The 14527-nt window shown below is 48.0% G+C and overlaps 1 protein-coding gene across 2 annotated transcripts in view; it reads right to left on the reverse strand.

Annotated features, from left to right (window-relative positions):
* NCKIPSD (NCK interacting protein with SH3 domain) overlaps positions 1–14527 on the reverse strand; it is a 53904-nt gene that overhangs the window by 16725 nt on the left and 22652 nt on the right. For both annotated transcript variants that reach the window (XM_069812206.1, XM_069812207.1), the window contains 3 exons: positions 13858–14059; positions 9336–9423; positions 6496–7124 (listed from right to left, as the gene is read on the reverse strand). In XM_069812206.1, the coding sequence (XP_069668307.1) occupies positions 6496–7124; positions 9336–9423; positions 13858–14059 (919 nt within the window). The remainder of the gene's footprint in view (positions 1–6495; positions 7125–9335; positions 9424–13857; positions 14060–14527) is intronic.

A 14527-nucleotide genomic window follows, 5' to 3' on the forward strand; every position in this document is an offset into this window, starting at 1 on the left:
CACCGCTCACAGCAGCTCTGGAGCTTGTAGCTACGATGCAGACTAACTGCATACCTAACCCTTACCGCAAATGCTTCACTCTTCAGTTGTCTTTCCTATACTTTCCTCTCCTTTGAGAAAGAGGGGAGTAGCCAGGTAGCAGTTAACCTGCCCCAACAGCTGCTGTGGTCTGCAATTTAGGATAACTCTCTAGGACCTAAGTACATCATATGAACTACCTGTTTCCTGAAAGCAGGGCAAGAAGCAGGGACCAGCACATGGAACCAGGCTGATTACAGGTGATGAGCCCAGACACCATTAAGAGAGATAAGGACTAATTTGCAGAAGAACTTAAATTATATACAAAAGGGTTTGGCAGCAGTGACAACAAGCAGCAGGAGGTCAGCAAGGTGAAAGAGAACAGAGCTGAGAAATTCAAACAGGAAAAACCCACTGGCTGAGACCAAGCGCTTAACAATTTTTGGATGAAGCTGTCTTGCAGCGTGCAGTGACAAGTCACATCATTCCATGTGAAAAGGCCTTTACCACTACCAGTCAGGACACCCTGCTACTACACATTGTCTTCTCCTGGAAACCTGGAGAAGACTTAGTCCTGTCCTGGTACAGCTACTTCCAACAGGCCGGCTGCATGGCCAGGGGCAGCAAGCCTTTAGAGCAGACCTTCACATTACAAGCAGAGCAGAACGATTTTGTATGGAGACACAAGCCCATGTTTCGTGTCAGTGGCAATGCACGCACAGTCACACACCCACGACACGAGCAGCCAGCACCACGCAAGACTGCCCAGTGCGGGAGCGGCACCCTTCCTGCACACCTTCAGCCCTTGCTGGGAAAACCACTCCAGGTTTAACAGTAACGTCTTGTCTGCTTTTAGAGACAACTTTGTTAGTAATTTGCTTTGGGGTATTTGGGGTATGAACTAATTAGGACTTCAATTCAATGCTTCAATTATATAAGAAAGAAGTATTCTTCTTGTCGCTGCTCATTACATAATTTTTGTCAGGGAGGTAACGAAGGAAGGAGCATGCCGGTTTAACACAACCCTCTGTACACTCTTAACATTTTGGGAAGCTGTGGATGGCCTAGCAGAAAACCAAGTAACCAGCTGTGAGAGAGGATGGCAGCTTTCAGGAGCTGAGCACAAACACAGGAGCATCTCCCACTGAATGGTGACTTACCACAGAAGCAAATACGTTAGTTAAGAGACGTGCTTGGTCTTGTCATCTCCTCCTCTCTTTAGAAGGACCTACAACACTGCCTGTCCTCGTGTATCCCAGCTGCTTGGGAGAGGGTTCTCCATTCCTGTACCTTACTCACATCCTCCTTGCCAGAGCAGTGCAGGGCTGGTCCTGCCTCAGTCCACTGCTGGGACGTCTATTTGGATGAGCATTTTAATGGGTACTCGTTTTAATGATCACTCTATTCAGCCTCTTATCACTAATCTGCTTCCTCCAATCCTTCATCTGCAGCCCTTACAACTCCACTGAGTATCAAGCTCCTAATGGACTTGGATGAGATCAATCCATTAACAAGCTCTTCAATCTGACCAGTATAACTACACCACGCACTGTCTCAATGCACTCTTCAGCACCATTCTCAGCCCTCCCACCACCAGGGTCAGGTCTCTGCTTATTAAGCATCTTGGCAGCTACTTCAACCTGCAGCCTCATCATATGGCCGTTTCCAGGAATCTGCTGGAGAGCCCATAAGCAGGAGGGGGTTTAGGTATTTCTGACAATGCCACTTTGCATTATCTTGCTGTTTCAAATAGTTCCCTCCCCCCAACCCAGCAGAACAAACAGCTACAGGGATTTTGTTCCTTCTGAGCAGCCCCAAACCATTTTGGGAACCTCGGCACACCCATACTGCTCAAGGTGGTCATGTCTGCCATGAAAACCCAGATGCTGTCCTGCTGAGTTCTTCCTCCCATTTTTTCCTTGCTTCCTCCCATGCCTCCCTCCCCACTACATCAGCAAGTGTGGTGTATCACTAGTGGCATGGGTATGTGCACCTACCAGCAGTTTCCATCCAGATGAGCGCAGATCTGCCTTGGGTAAACCGTATAGCAGCTTTTTACACACATTTCAGGGGCACTGCTCTGGGAATTCCCCCCTTCTCTGGGCAGCAAACCATTCCTGCTACAGCACCATCTAAAAAAACCAAGTAGCTAACACTGCTCTCGGCACACGCAGACTGCCAGGCTCCTCGGCAGCTGCTAAACCAGATGAAACATGGTGCAAGAGAGACACCTGACTTCAGCTGAGCCAAGCTTCCCAGGGCAGGCCTCTCCCACACACTCTTTTGGCAGCAGCAGGTCTGCTCCTGGCTGGACACCCCAGGGACACAGCCCTGTCGCAGGGCCGGTCAGCTCTTCAGGGAGACAATGCCTGCCATGCACAGACCTGCGGTGTGGCACGGGAGAGAGGAGTGCTTGGCTTTCAACCACCACGTTAGCTGTACTTCAGTAAGGTCTCTGCAGCCTTCGCTTTTCAGGTGTCCTGGCCATCTGCAGCCCATGCACATTTGCTCCGCAGATGTACGCAGCAGCAGCTCTCTCTGGATGAGCGTGGCCCATCTACAGCTGAACCGAGACGGCTGCGCATGAAGACTCTGGCACAGACCTTCATAAAGGCTTCTCTAGCAATTAGTGAGCAAAGGACTTGCCTAAGCACTAATGCATTCCTCCCACCCTCCAGATTCACTTTTGTTACAGTATTTCACTAAGGAGGAGCCCTACATAGGCACACTAACAGCCCAACCAAAGGACTCAGCCTTGAAAGCACTCACCCTGATGACCTTCACATTGTGCCAGGCGAGGAGGACGACAAAGCTCCTGCAGGGAAAAAGCTAAGTCCCAGAGAAGCATTTGTATCTTTTCAAAAGCAATTCTCCTTTAAGCAAAGCCAAATCAATGAATGAACAGGAACTACACGCGAGAGGCAGCCCACATGGATTCAGGGGAAGCAGAGGGAGCTCAGCCACGTTAGCCACGAGGTTTGCCAGGGTTCCTTGGGGACAACAGGCAGCCACCAGGCACTGGTGATGGGTAGCTGGGAGCAGGTCACAGCCCAGTACTACAAGGGAAACCCCCTCTGGAAATAGGTCACCTCCCACACCAACTTCCTAACTTGTTCCTCCATCTGAACACATCCAGGAACCGTTGGACCCCACCCAGCAGCCTGGGCTGATCTGTAAGAGCAAACTGAATTACACACCTTTGTCAGCAGTTTTCAAGCTCAAATTTAAGGCAACCCAGAGATGGGTCTGGGTCACAAGTGCAACAGAGCAATGCTAATTTAACAAAAAGCAGGTAAGTGATTTCTAAGCGCTCCCTCTCAAGGTGTAGCTAGCTTGTGTATTAGGCAATTTTGCTTGCCTCGCACTCAGTTTGTAAATCCGCAAATCGACCTCCCTAGACAAGACTTCTGTGGTACTCCCCTCTCTCAAATAGGAGATAATTCAGTAGAGCTGAAGGCAATCATGTATCACCAATACATACTAATCCAAGTGATTCTCTAGCTGCTTGAAAACCAGGCAGCACCTATATTATCTTTAGTTACATCCAAATTTCAAACAAGTTCCCATAAAAGCCAGCTCCAGTTTAGACAGTCACTATGGCAATGCCTTTGAAAAGGGTTTTCATTTCCCTTTGTGCATCTTGCCCAGTCACCAAGCCACTCATCATGAACCAGCTCAAGGACAAGAAGAGGGGCCATTTCCAAGGCCAGGCCAAATCCTGACACGGGGAAGCCAACTCAGCACATTTGCTCTTGCAGATTAGGCTTACCCAAGTAGTATGGTACCTCTGAAGCATCTTTCCTAAGGTGTGCGCACCTCAGCACCCTCCTTGTCTTTGCTGTTTCCCCAGCATAGCCTTACGTTACCTCTCTAAAAGCAGGAGCATGATGCTGTCCCGGCAGAAGGGTCTTTTGTTCTCTTGAAAACACGTGCCTGGGCAGGCTCCACGCTGGAGGAGTGGAAAGGTAAATAAGAGGGAAGTGCCACTGCAATTCAACCTTCAGAAGGCACTGGGGACAGGAGCGAGGTAATGGATTCTGGAATTGATTTAGTAAACCAGTGATCCTACTTCAAAGCAAGAATGGAATAGGAATAAAAAGGATATAACTAATTAAAGAACGTGATACAAAAGGTTGAAGCAGGTATATCTACTCGGAGCAGACCAAAGCTTTAAATCAAAGCTGATATGTCGCTCTCTTTTAGGAGGTGAAAGAAAGACCTTGAAAAATATGCAAAAGAAGAATTGACCACTTATTTGCATGGATTAGGGTGTAGAGGGATTTCAGAAGTTACAAATTAAAGAAAAAAGAGCCCCTGACCTAGAACTGATGACTCAGCAACAATTATACACAGAAACCCCTGAGACTGTGGAACAATTTGGTATAACGAACAATACAAAGACAAGAATAATAAATTGTACCATTAAACTACGCTAATGAAGCTACAGCAGTACAGCCACCCCACAACTACTCAGGACTGCCCTTTCAACTGTTAGAACTGGTTTTCCACACCAGGTGAACAACCTCATTTGGGACCAGGCCCCTACGTATCAGCAGAGCTACATCTTCTGTGTGGGACATTGAGGAAAAACACACACCACAAGCACTGTGCAAGCTCACTTGGGCTCTCCTTCAGAAAGCAGTACCACTCAAGATAGGTATGATGAGGTATTACGAGATGGTACAGGACCTTCTGCGTACAGTACTGGGCATTTTTAAGTCCCACGGATGTCCTAGATGACAGATATTGTATCAGTTACGAATAGATCCATACTCGTCCCTGCAGCAGCATCAGAATTTCTTCTTGTCTTTTTCAGGCTGGTCTGCAGCAATGGCCACGAAATGGAGGTTTTCAAACACCCTCTGCAGAAACCTGGCACTAAATGACTTCTGTGGAATTAAGCTTATTGTATCCCAAGAACAGGTATTAAAGATAAAAATAATATTCAAATCTTGGTTAAGGTCCAAATAACAGAAAACTGAACTTAGTGTGTAAGTCAGAGCCAGAACATATGCTTGAAACAGCTAAATTTTTTTGCTGAATCTAGATCTCACATTGACACAGTATTGTTATTGAAGTAGGAAGCAATTAACTGTTGGGTTATGGCCACAAACTGAGACTTGATGATTGCTTATAGGACCCTCTATACAGTGCAGCCAGTTAACCAGATTACAATTTGGTCTACAATTTGAATGCCATTAGTTTTCCATATTCAAATGCCTCTGAACAGTTCATTATAATCTTGCCATTAGCAATGGAACTCCAATCTTAGATGTTTATATGAAGCGTACTCCTCAGGGCTGTATTTAGCAAGTGGGAGCTGAAATTTATTATCCATACAACTGAAGTGGAGGGCTGCCCAGGTGCACTTTGCCATTTCAATGACTGCTGCAAGAAGCATCCTTTTATTTCCCTCCTTGCATGTCTGCCGCAGAGAAAGGAGGAATATATGGTCGTTTTCGCATAAGGTTTATTTAGAACGAGCTCAAGATAATGCTCTTCCTCCAGTGGCTGAAAAACTCCTCTTCCATGGTCTTTAAAAAAAGCAGGGCTGAGGTGTGCATTATGGAACAGAGAGGTTCACATCTATGGAAAACTAGCTTTCATCGCTTTGATGAAAGACCAGGCCAGACATATAGAAGTTTTGGGTGCTCCATCATCAAAAGAGACAAAAATCCATGCAGATTTATAGTATTCATAAGCATGCTGAATCTACAGAGGATGTGCAGTACTGTAGAAGAAAACGAGTTTATACAATGCATTATTTATAAAATGTTTCTATACAGAAGCACTTATTGCAAAGGCTCAATTTTCCTCAGCTTCTATTTGTCACATTCATAACAGAAAACACCTCTTTAAAAAGTCACTATTCATTTCTTTCTCTGATTTTCTGCTGCCACAGTGGTTCTCCGTGAGCTTTCACAATCAGTGGTCAACAACTCATGTCAGAGCTTTCTCAGCATGCCTGAAGTCCTGCTGCACCCATTCCCACTGCTGCTTTGCCACCAGTGCTGTCCCTGGGACCTGGAAGGTTGTCATCTCCCACCTGATGTGCTCACATGCTTCAATTCATTACTGTCCATCTCAGGACCCTGTCCCCAAACTGCAGCCTCATCTGAGACGCCCAGCCCTCCACCACAGCCTACCAGTGCTTCCCAGCACTGAGGGCCCTCTCAGCTGGTTTCACCTCTCACCCCCAGCTCCACACTCAAGGTTATGTCATACATCTGCAGCTCATTTGAGAAATAAACTCACCTGTTTTCCACTTTCCTGCTACAAGTACTTGGACCTGGTTTAAACCCCTGGTTCCCTTGGCTAGACATTTACCCCCATCTAGCACCTCTCCCCTCTCCTTTGGGATCGCACTGCACTTCTCATCCCAAATGTTCAGAGAGCTCACTGAGCTTCTAACACCTTCTGCCCGATGCTAGGACATGGTTTGCAGCGGCCCCCTGCCCAGCCCCACGTGCACGTTACCTTACTCTCCACCACGGAGATGAGAATCTGCTCCATGATGCTGCTGGTTGCTGGGATGGAAGTCTGGATATGGCCGATGACCACGCCAATGGCCACGCGGGACAGCTCATAGCTGAGGTGGGTGTTCCTGCGCACCAGCTCGATCAGTTCGGCACCTATCGTCTTGGGCACGGACGCTGCCAGACCACTGGGTTCTGGTGATGCTGGCTCCACTGCAGCTGCCGCCTTATCCTCCAGGCAGAGGGAGTTGAAGGCATCCAGGCTTGCAGGGGGGGCCGGGGCAGCTTTCTTCACCTGAGAAGCCTTCTCCCCATCCACAGTGTGGGACCTCTGGGTCCCCCCTTCAGCCGGTGGCGCTGGTGCAGCCCTCTTGGTCTGGGGAGATTTGCTGGCCCCATCCTTTGGGGAAGTCCCATAGCGGGAGTGGGCCACAGAGCCAGCATCCAAATTGCGGGTTATCGTGGTGTGGACGCTCCGGCTCGGGACAGGGGGTGGGGTGTTGGCAGGACTGGAGGTGGCTGTCGGGAGAGCGGTCTCTGACACAGAAGAAGCGGTGTACAAGGTATCCAGGGATGTCGTGCTTATAGAGGAGGCACTAGAAGCTGACCCAGGGATAATTTCAACAGCGTCTGAAAGGGAACAATTAAAAATGCCTTAGCAACAGCATCAAAGGAAAAAAGAAAAAAACAAATTGCTACAGCGCAGTCCATTAAAAGGCTCATTGTGCATGGACCAGAGCAGTTTAACTCCTCTTCCTGCCTCACTTATCTCAAAGCAAAATTGTACCAATTCTCTCTGGAGCATTCCTGCACAATCACCTCTTTAGAAAGGGGAAAACTACTCTATTGAGATGCATACCCTTCAAAGGGCTTAGTGTTTTACGCAGGGGAAGGAAGGGAGGGAGGGAGGGACAGGACTAAGGGACAGAAAAGTCTTTTCCCCCCTGGCTTAACAAGGGCCTTTCTCTGCGTTCAGGATTTAAGCCCTCACTTTTGAATGATGGTGCCTGAGAATTGCAAGACACTGAAGGCTTCACATGCCAGCCCGCACCTCCCTCTTGCACGCACCTCACTGACTGCACGCCATGGTTAACACCAACTGTGAGGGAAACATTTGGCTGACAACACCTCTAGTCTCTCCCTTTCAGCACTCTACAACATTTGATGATGAGCCCTGCAGCCCTGCTAGCATCCACCACTTTCACAAGCCTCCACATTAGCTGCTCTACTGTATTTCTCCCCCTCCCTGCCTCTAGTTTTGAGTAGCTCTAGCAGTGGTAGCTGTCCCGTCTTCTAAGGAAAAAAACCCACTGCAACCAAGAGATGTTAAGATTTTTCTTTCCTTTAACCTGGTCTAATATATAATTTTGGTAAACATTATCCATTAGTTTCTAGGGTACAAAAATGTATCCAAGTCCTTCCCTGACTATGAAAACAGTTACTTGGGCAAACACTGGACCACCTTCATCCAGAGTTTCACAAGAGCAGCTGATGTTAGCACTGGAAGAGAAGGAGCACGCCCCACAGGGAGCCCAGCTCCCAGGAAAGGCAGTTTCCCACACACCAAAGGAAGGACCAGTGGGACAGACATGTGAAACACCTTTGCTGCACCCCTGCAGGCAACTCCAACCCTTCCTGCGCTGTTGGTCCTGGGAGCCCTCCACTACTCCATCCACCACTCCACCCAAAGCAAGCACAAGCTAGGCAGAAAAACAGGGCCCTTCCCTCCCACAGGGGCTCAGTATTCCTCTTTTTTTCTCCTTCTCCTCACAGAGGAGCATTCACAAATCATAGTTCCCACCATGCTTCATTAATCAAGACAATGACTTGAAGGAAACTGACCTTTGCAAACTCCCACTACCACAGTGAAAAATGGCTCAATACCATTAAGTACCATTAAACAAGCTGGTGCCAGCCCCAAGTTTCAATTAAATACCTGCAGACCAACAGCTCTGCCCTGCTCCTCACAAGGGGACATGAGTGGGCTTGAGATGGGCTGTGTCACTAACGGCATGACTGTCACAGCACAGGAAAGCACTTGGGCAAGCTGACAGCAACTCAGCAAGACGACCACTGCCTCTGCCAGCCCAACCGTGCCGAAGACGGAGAAGCTCCTGCCTTAGCCCCATGGTCCTGCTCTGCTCTGAAGTGCTCACGACCAGAAGATCCCCTGCCTGTGGGCAGCATATACACAGCCGTGTCCCTGTTATTATTTCTGCTCCTTACAGACAACAGCCGCCGATTTTATGGAAATCCCATCTGAGCACTGTACAAAGAAAGGGCCTGACAGAGTGGGAGCCAAAAGCAGACTTGGGCCTGTCCTAAAAACGCTACCGGTGAGCTCCCCCTGGTGAACTACCACACTCTGCACTGCCAGGGAAAAATCCCTCTGCCTTGCTGGGAGATGGCCATGGTGTCTGTGGGAGAAAAACACCCACAAGGATCTTAAATCACCAAGGCTGTGTGCTGGCCAGACTAGCCACATGAGCAGGCACAGAGTTTGCTCCTTGGAGAGCACCACGTTTCCCAGGGCCACCAGCACCAGAGGACCGGGAGGATACCTGGCACCCGTCCACAGGTGCCAGGCTGCCCAGACCCTCCCAGATCAGAGAAGGCTTGAAGGAGCACTGGCCACCAGCTTATGATCATTAGCATTAAAACCTTTAAGAATTTAGGAGATATATATATATATATATATATAAGGATATAAAACCTATAGGAATTTAGGATATATGTAAGGATGGTCTTCTAAGCACAAAGCAAAAGCATGCGGGCACCATGACTGTTACATCACCCAGTGTCTGTTTCGTGCCCGAGATCTGGAAAGTGGTTTGTCCTTACTTTTAACGGGAGCGGCAATCTGTGCATTCTTGCGTTTCTCTGGAGGTGGGGGGGTGATAGGAGCAGCACGCCGGGGCTGTGGTGGGATCTATAAGGAAAGATTTCAGAGCAATCAAAGGAGGTTGACAATAAAGACATTCTCTGTTATGAAACCTTTCTCGCGTGTGCGTGTGTAGATTTGTCCTTACATCTCTCTCATCATTCGGGCAAGTTTTCTCAGGAGGACAGATATTAATAGGCGGTTTCCAAGAAGAACAAAGCAGGACTCAAGCCGGCTTCATCCCCTCCCTGTGACAGGCAAAGCAGCCCTTGTTTAATTGCTGTGTTCAGCAGCACACACATCGTGTAGACCTGTCAAGCATTTACTCCTCCTTTATTCCAAATGCGATCCCACACACTCACCATGACTCCACATTACTCTCAATAGCTCCACAGAGGCTGCAAACAGAGTGCATATTTAGACACTCTTCTGGAGAGATCCATTACATCAGCTACAAATACCCTTGCAGAAAGACAAAGCCAAGGACTGGAGACATGTAAATGCCTTTTCCATGCTTTCAGAGCTATTTCTGCTCATGCAGGGAGAAAACAGGGCTAGACCCTCTGTGCAGTCCTACGCTGCCTATAGCAAGACCCCCTGGGAAAAGCTTTTGCCAGGGAGCTGCATTAACTCTCCACATCTGGGGTTTGTTCTGTAAGTCGCCTCTGCTAGGAATGCCGAGCCAGCAGCGTACAAGCCCCAGACCCAGACTCCTACACTCATCTTTTCCTTTCGGACCCAAACACCATGATCACTGACATTGCTTTCAGCCAGAATCACTCCGGTGAGGTGTAACCTCAGGGTTAACCTCTGATCAGTAGGATGCCGCTGAACACAGTGGCCAAGCTAGGTGGAAGCACATTGCATCAATACCCTAATCCTGACATCCCAGTGGCTCAGGGCCAGGAGACACAGTTCGGGGTCTTCAGACTTCTGCAATTCAAAGCCTGCTGCCTGAAACATGCCTCTGTTTTTATGGGGTATTGCAATCGCTGCCTGCAGCAAAACCATCCAGGGCAGCATGGGAAGAGAAAGGAGGTGATGGCCTAAATGTCTCAGGTAGCCCATGTTGAAGCCAGCTGGAATCTATAGTGACATTCAGGCTACCACACAGTGCCAATTTTCCAGGTTTGTTTAGCCCTGGAAGAGGAGTTTTGCTGTGATCTGTCAGTGCTGAACAGCCCTATAACGCCACACAGGGCACAGAGCACTGCCAATCCCTGCAGTGAAAAACTGAGACAGGCCCCTGAAAGGTCTCTATCTTAAATAGCTCAGAACAAGGAGAATGAAAATTGTACTTTTTTCCCCCTGGATCCAGGAAGGGCAGAAACCTCCTCTGAAATGGGAGCAAAGATATTCCTGTAAATAAGACACCTTCAGGAGCCACCTCAAATGTTCAAGACTCTATGCCAAAAGCTGACAATACGGTGCTCACAGCCCATGTCTGGACCCTACCAGACAAGTGAAGACACAGCAGTTTGCACAGCTTACAAAGACTTTAAAAAGGGATCTCTCAGTTCCTTTCTCCCACCCAACACCCAATACATCCAACCTTTTACTATGTCACATAACAAGTCACTTCTTTACAAGTGCCTTCAGCTGGTGGATTAGTAAGAGATACTGCTGCAGACTCCCAGCCTAAGCTCTTCTGCTCTTGTCAATCCATCCCACATTGTTCTCTGGGTAAAATGCTATATGATACTTGCATACAGCTTCAAAAATGATCCATGTCGGTCCAAAAAGAGACTGCACAGCTGAGAGAGGCCAAACAGATAAGGAGAGGTCTCTGCATTGCGTGGTTGGAAGGCTGGTCCCAAATCCGGAAAGCTCAGCTGTGCTAAAAGCAGAGCCCTCTCTGCAGAGTGATGGAGCTAACAGCACGAGTCAGAGCTGCTTGCCACGGCACGGCCACGATTACTGAAGCAGCGGGATTTAGCAGACAGGCAGGCTCAGAGCTTAGAGGAGCTGCATGGCATTATTTGGAGATAGCTAGGGTTGGGTCATTCTGGAGTATCTCCATGGCTTCATTAGCCCTTCCAAATTTACCATGCAAATTTAACATAGCTATTACAGACTAGTGCTTAAATTAATAGATGTACAGCTAATGTTAGCTCAGAGCCCTGCCAGCCTCATTTAGACGGCCACGCACGCTGCAATGAGAACGTGAAGCATCACATGAATTTCCCCATGCTGATGCCTGCCCAAGCTGTGAGCCGCCACACGGTTAGGAGTCTCAAGGGGTAACTGATGGCCATCCCCTCCCTCCGCCCCACGTCCCAGCTGCTGCATGGGGCCAAGAGGAGGATGTACAACACCAAAACCCCCCAATGGAAGTGGAGGAAAGGGGAGAAAACATCCATTGTCCAGCTGCTGTGGGGAAGGTAACCATGCAGGAGTCCCTGCAGCTCAGATCCCTCCTGCCCAGAGGGGAGAAAAGAGGAGGGACCTTACCAAGGGTCCAGAGGGAAGCACCTACACACGTGTTGAAAGCCTCCCTTTCCCCAGGCCTCTACAAGGGGGCTGTGAACTTCCCCAAATCCATGGATTTTACACATGTGGTTCCTCTCCTTTTCCAATTTGCAGGGACTGCTAGCAGAGGCTCTGCTCCTTGCGCTGCTTGAGATGAGAGCTGACTCAACCACAACACTCCCATCCCCTTCCCAGCCAGGCAGGCAGAGACCACCATCACTCTTTCAACTCCTTGGAATAATGCCATTATAGTAGGAACCTTTCAACAAAAAAAACCAAAACAAAAAGCCAAACCAACAATCCCTTGCCCACCACCTCCTCTAGCCTAACTCTGCCAAGCCAGGCATCTGGTCTGCAGCAAAGGCTTCTGGAGACGAGCATCACAAACCCACTGAGCATGCACAAATGCAGCAGACTGTGACTAAAATACTCTGACAGCCCAACCTCCTCCCTTGGCAGCTGGTATGTAACTGCCCCAGCTTCCCACCTCATGATAACTATGGAGGAGCTGAAGAGAGGATCAGCACAGGTGCCATCACCAAGTACTTCAGCCAGCTCAGCCCTGGGAGCAAAGCCACCAACAGGAAATTTACACCTCAAATTTTGCTTAAGATTTCAGATGCAAACATTGAACGCACCCGAAAATCCCAAGCAGTGAAAAGCACATCCCAAGACCTCTGCTTCTCCAGAATTAGTGAGAAAGCTTAGATTTCAGTAGATCTCCTATTAGGCAGCTGCATAACCAGTGGAAGAAAGCAGTGCTGCTTCCGCCAGTTCATACTGAAATATGGAAGCACACAGGAAATCCCTCAACTGAGCTGTTAAAATCTCAAGGAGCGCTTCCAGCACAGGGCTAAGCTGGAAGCCCTTCACCTGCATCCTCAGTGCCACCCAGACAGAAACAGTTCTTTGTCAGACAAGGGATCTGTCTTGCTCCTTTTTGGCAAGCAATCAAACCACAGACCAGATAAAGACAGGGAATCAGCATAGAGAATGGGTTGTAAGGTGCTCCATTTGCTTAGTGCATAATGCACAGGCTTGAGAATGGAGCTGGTTTTGGCTGCTCAGAAACAAAAACAAATACCAAGGAGAAAAATGGGGTTTGTAGGGATTGCCGTGTTCTGCATGAGCCAGAGCTACCTTTCATCTCTGCAGACTCTCAGTTCTTCAAGTGTAAAACAAGCCTTATCTGCTAGGAGTGACAGTGTATGAGTACCTTATAAACACTGCCTCAAAATGCTTATCCCAGATAGATGAAGAAAAACTACAGTGCACATGTTCATCTGTAGGAGAAAAAAATCTCCACGCTCATCCTTGCTTGGCACCTTTAGCCCTAACATCCAGCTATACCTACACAGTGTAATTAGCCATATCATTCATCCCCAACAACTGCTGCATCCGTCCTGGGCTACTTCTTTGAAGCCTTGCTGGCGCCGCACAGTAACCTTGGAACTGTGCCGCCGAGATAAAAAAAAATCTGCTCTTAATCACATTTCCTGCAGTTTACCTTTAATGCATCATGACAAGCAACATTCAGACAAAGAAGGATATTTTTTGTTTTGAATAGTAAAAATAGGCAGCCACAGCAGATAAAACGCTTAATGACCAAAGATCTTGTTGTACAGATTTAACAAGGGGGAAACAAAGCAGTGCTGAGTACTCGGAGGGAGTTCTGCTGCTCACGTCAAAACTGTTTTTCAAAGTATTCTCTGGGGAGCTTGCAACTCTTTTAGGAAGTTGTTAAGAGACAGTCACACAATATAGAGTGGATCTTGCATGTGACCATAAAACTATGGACCCTCAAGGATCCCAAAAAACATCACAAGTGTAAATGGCAGAGCGACTGTTCCAGACTTCTTATATAGAGACAACATCAATTTACATTGCAGTAATCCCAGGTAAGCAGCACAAACACTTGCTTTGTGACTTCAGCTGCAAAGGCATTTTATTAAACAGGACAAGCAATGCCATACCGCCAAAGAAGGAACCTAGAAAGTGTCCAGCCACTGTTACCTGATAGAGACCTTCATCCTCCTCCTCGAACTCGGTGTTTGGAAGACTGTGATGTCGCTCATATCCTGTCCGGCACACCCCGTTGGGCTGCCGTGCCACATCTAGATGGTGATCGCTGGAGGACTGTGTCATAACCATCCCCTGCGGGGTGGGAGAGTGACCTTTGCGGGACACGGTCTCCTTCCGGTGATGGATCAGTTTTCTGAAACAGAATGACGACATCAGGAACAGCAAAGCTAAAGGAAGGGAGTGACCGTGCTGCAACATTTAAATGATATTTTTAAATTATTTCTTGCATTTGGGCTATATATACCAGAATGGGTTATATTACTCTGAACACCAACTCCAGTTTCATTAAAAACTAAGGAAGCACTTCTGGGGGAGGAAGGAAGAGGCTTTGCAAGAGCCCATGATTTATTCATCAGTTCGCTGGAGAAAAATGCCTCTTCCTCGGGGGAGAGTCACATATTGCATTGCAAGCTTCAGAAATTGCCTGCACTTTAGAATCGCTGTTCAACTGAGATTAAACCAGCGTGCCTCAGCGCAGAGTGTGAGGTGTCAGAGAAAAACAAAAATTCTCCTCACGAGCAATTATTTGAGAACATATTAAGGACCTTGTGCCACATGCCAACAACCTCTACAATTCCTGGCTGGTAGAGAGGAGAAAAAG

Source organism: Haliaeetus albicilla, chromosome 24 (genome assembly GCF_947461875.1).
Source record: "Haliaeetus albicilla chromosome 24, bHalAlb1.1, whole genome shotgun sequence".
NCBI lineage: Eukaryota > Metazoa > Chordata > Aves > Accipitriformes > Accipitridae > Haliaeetus > Haliaeetus albicilla.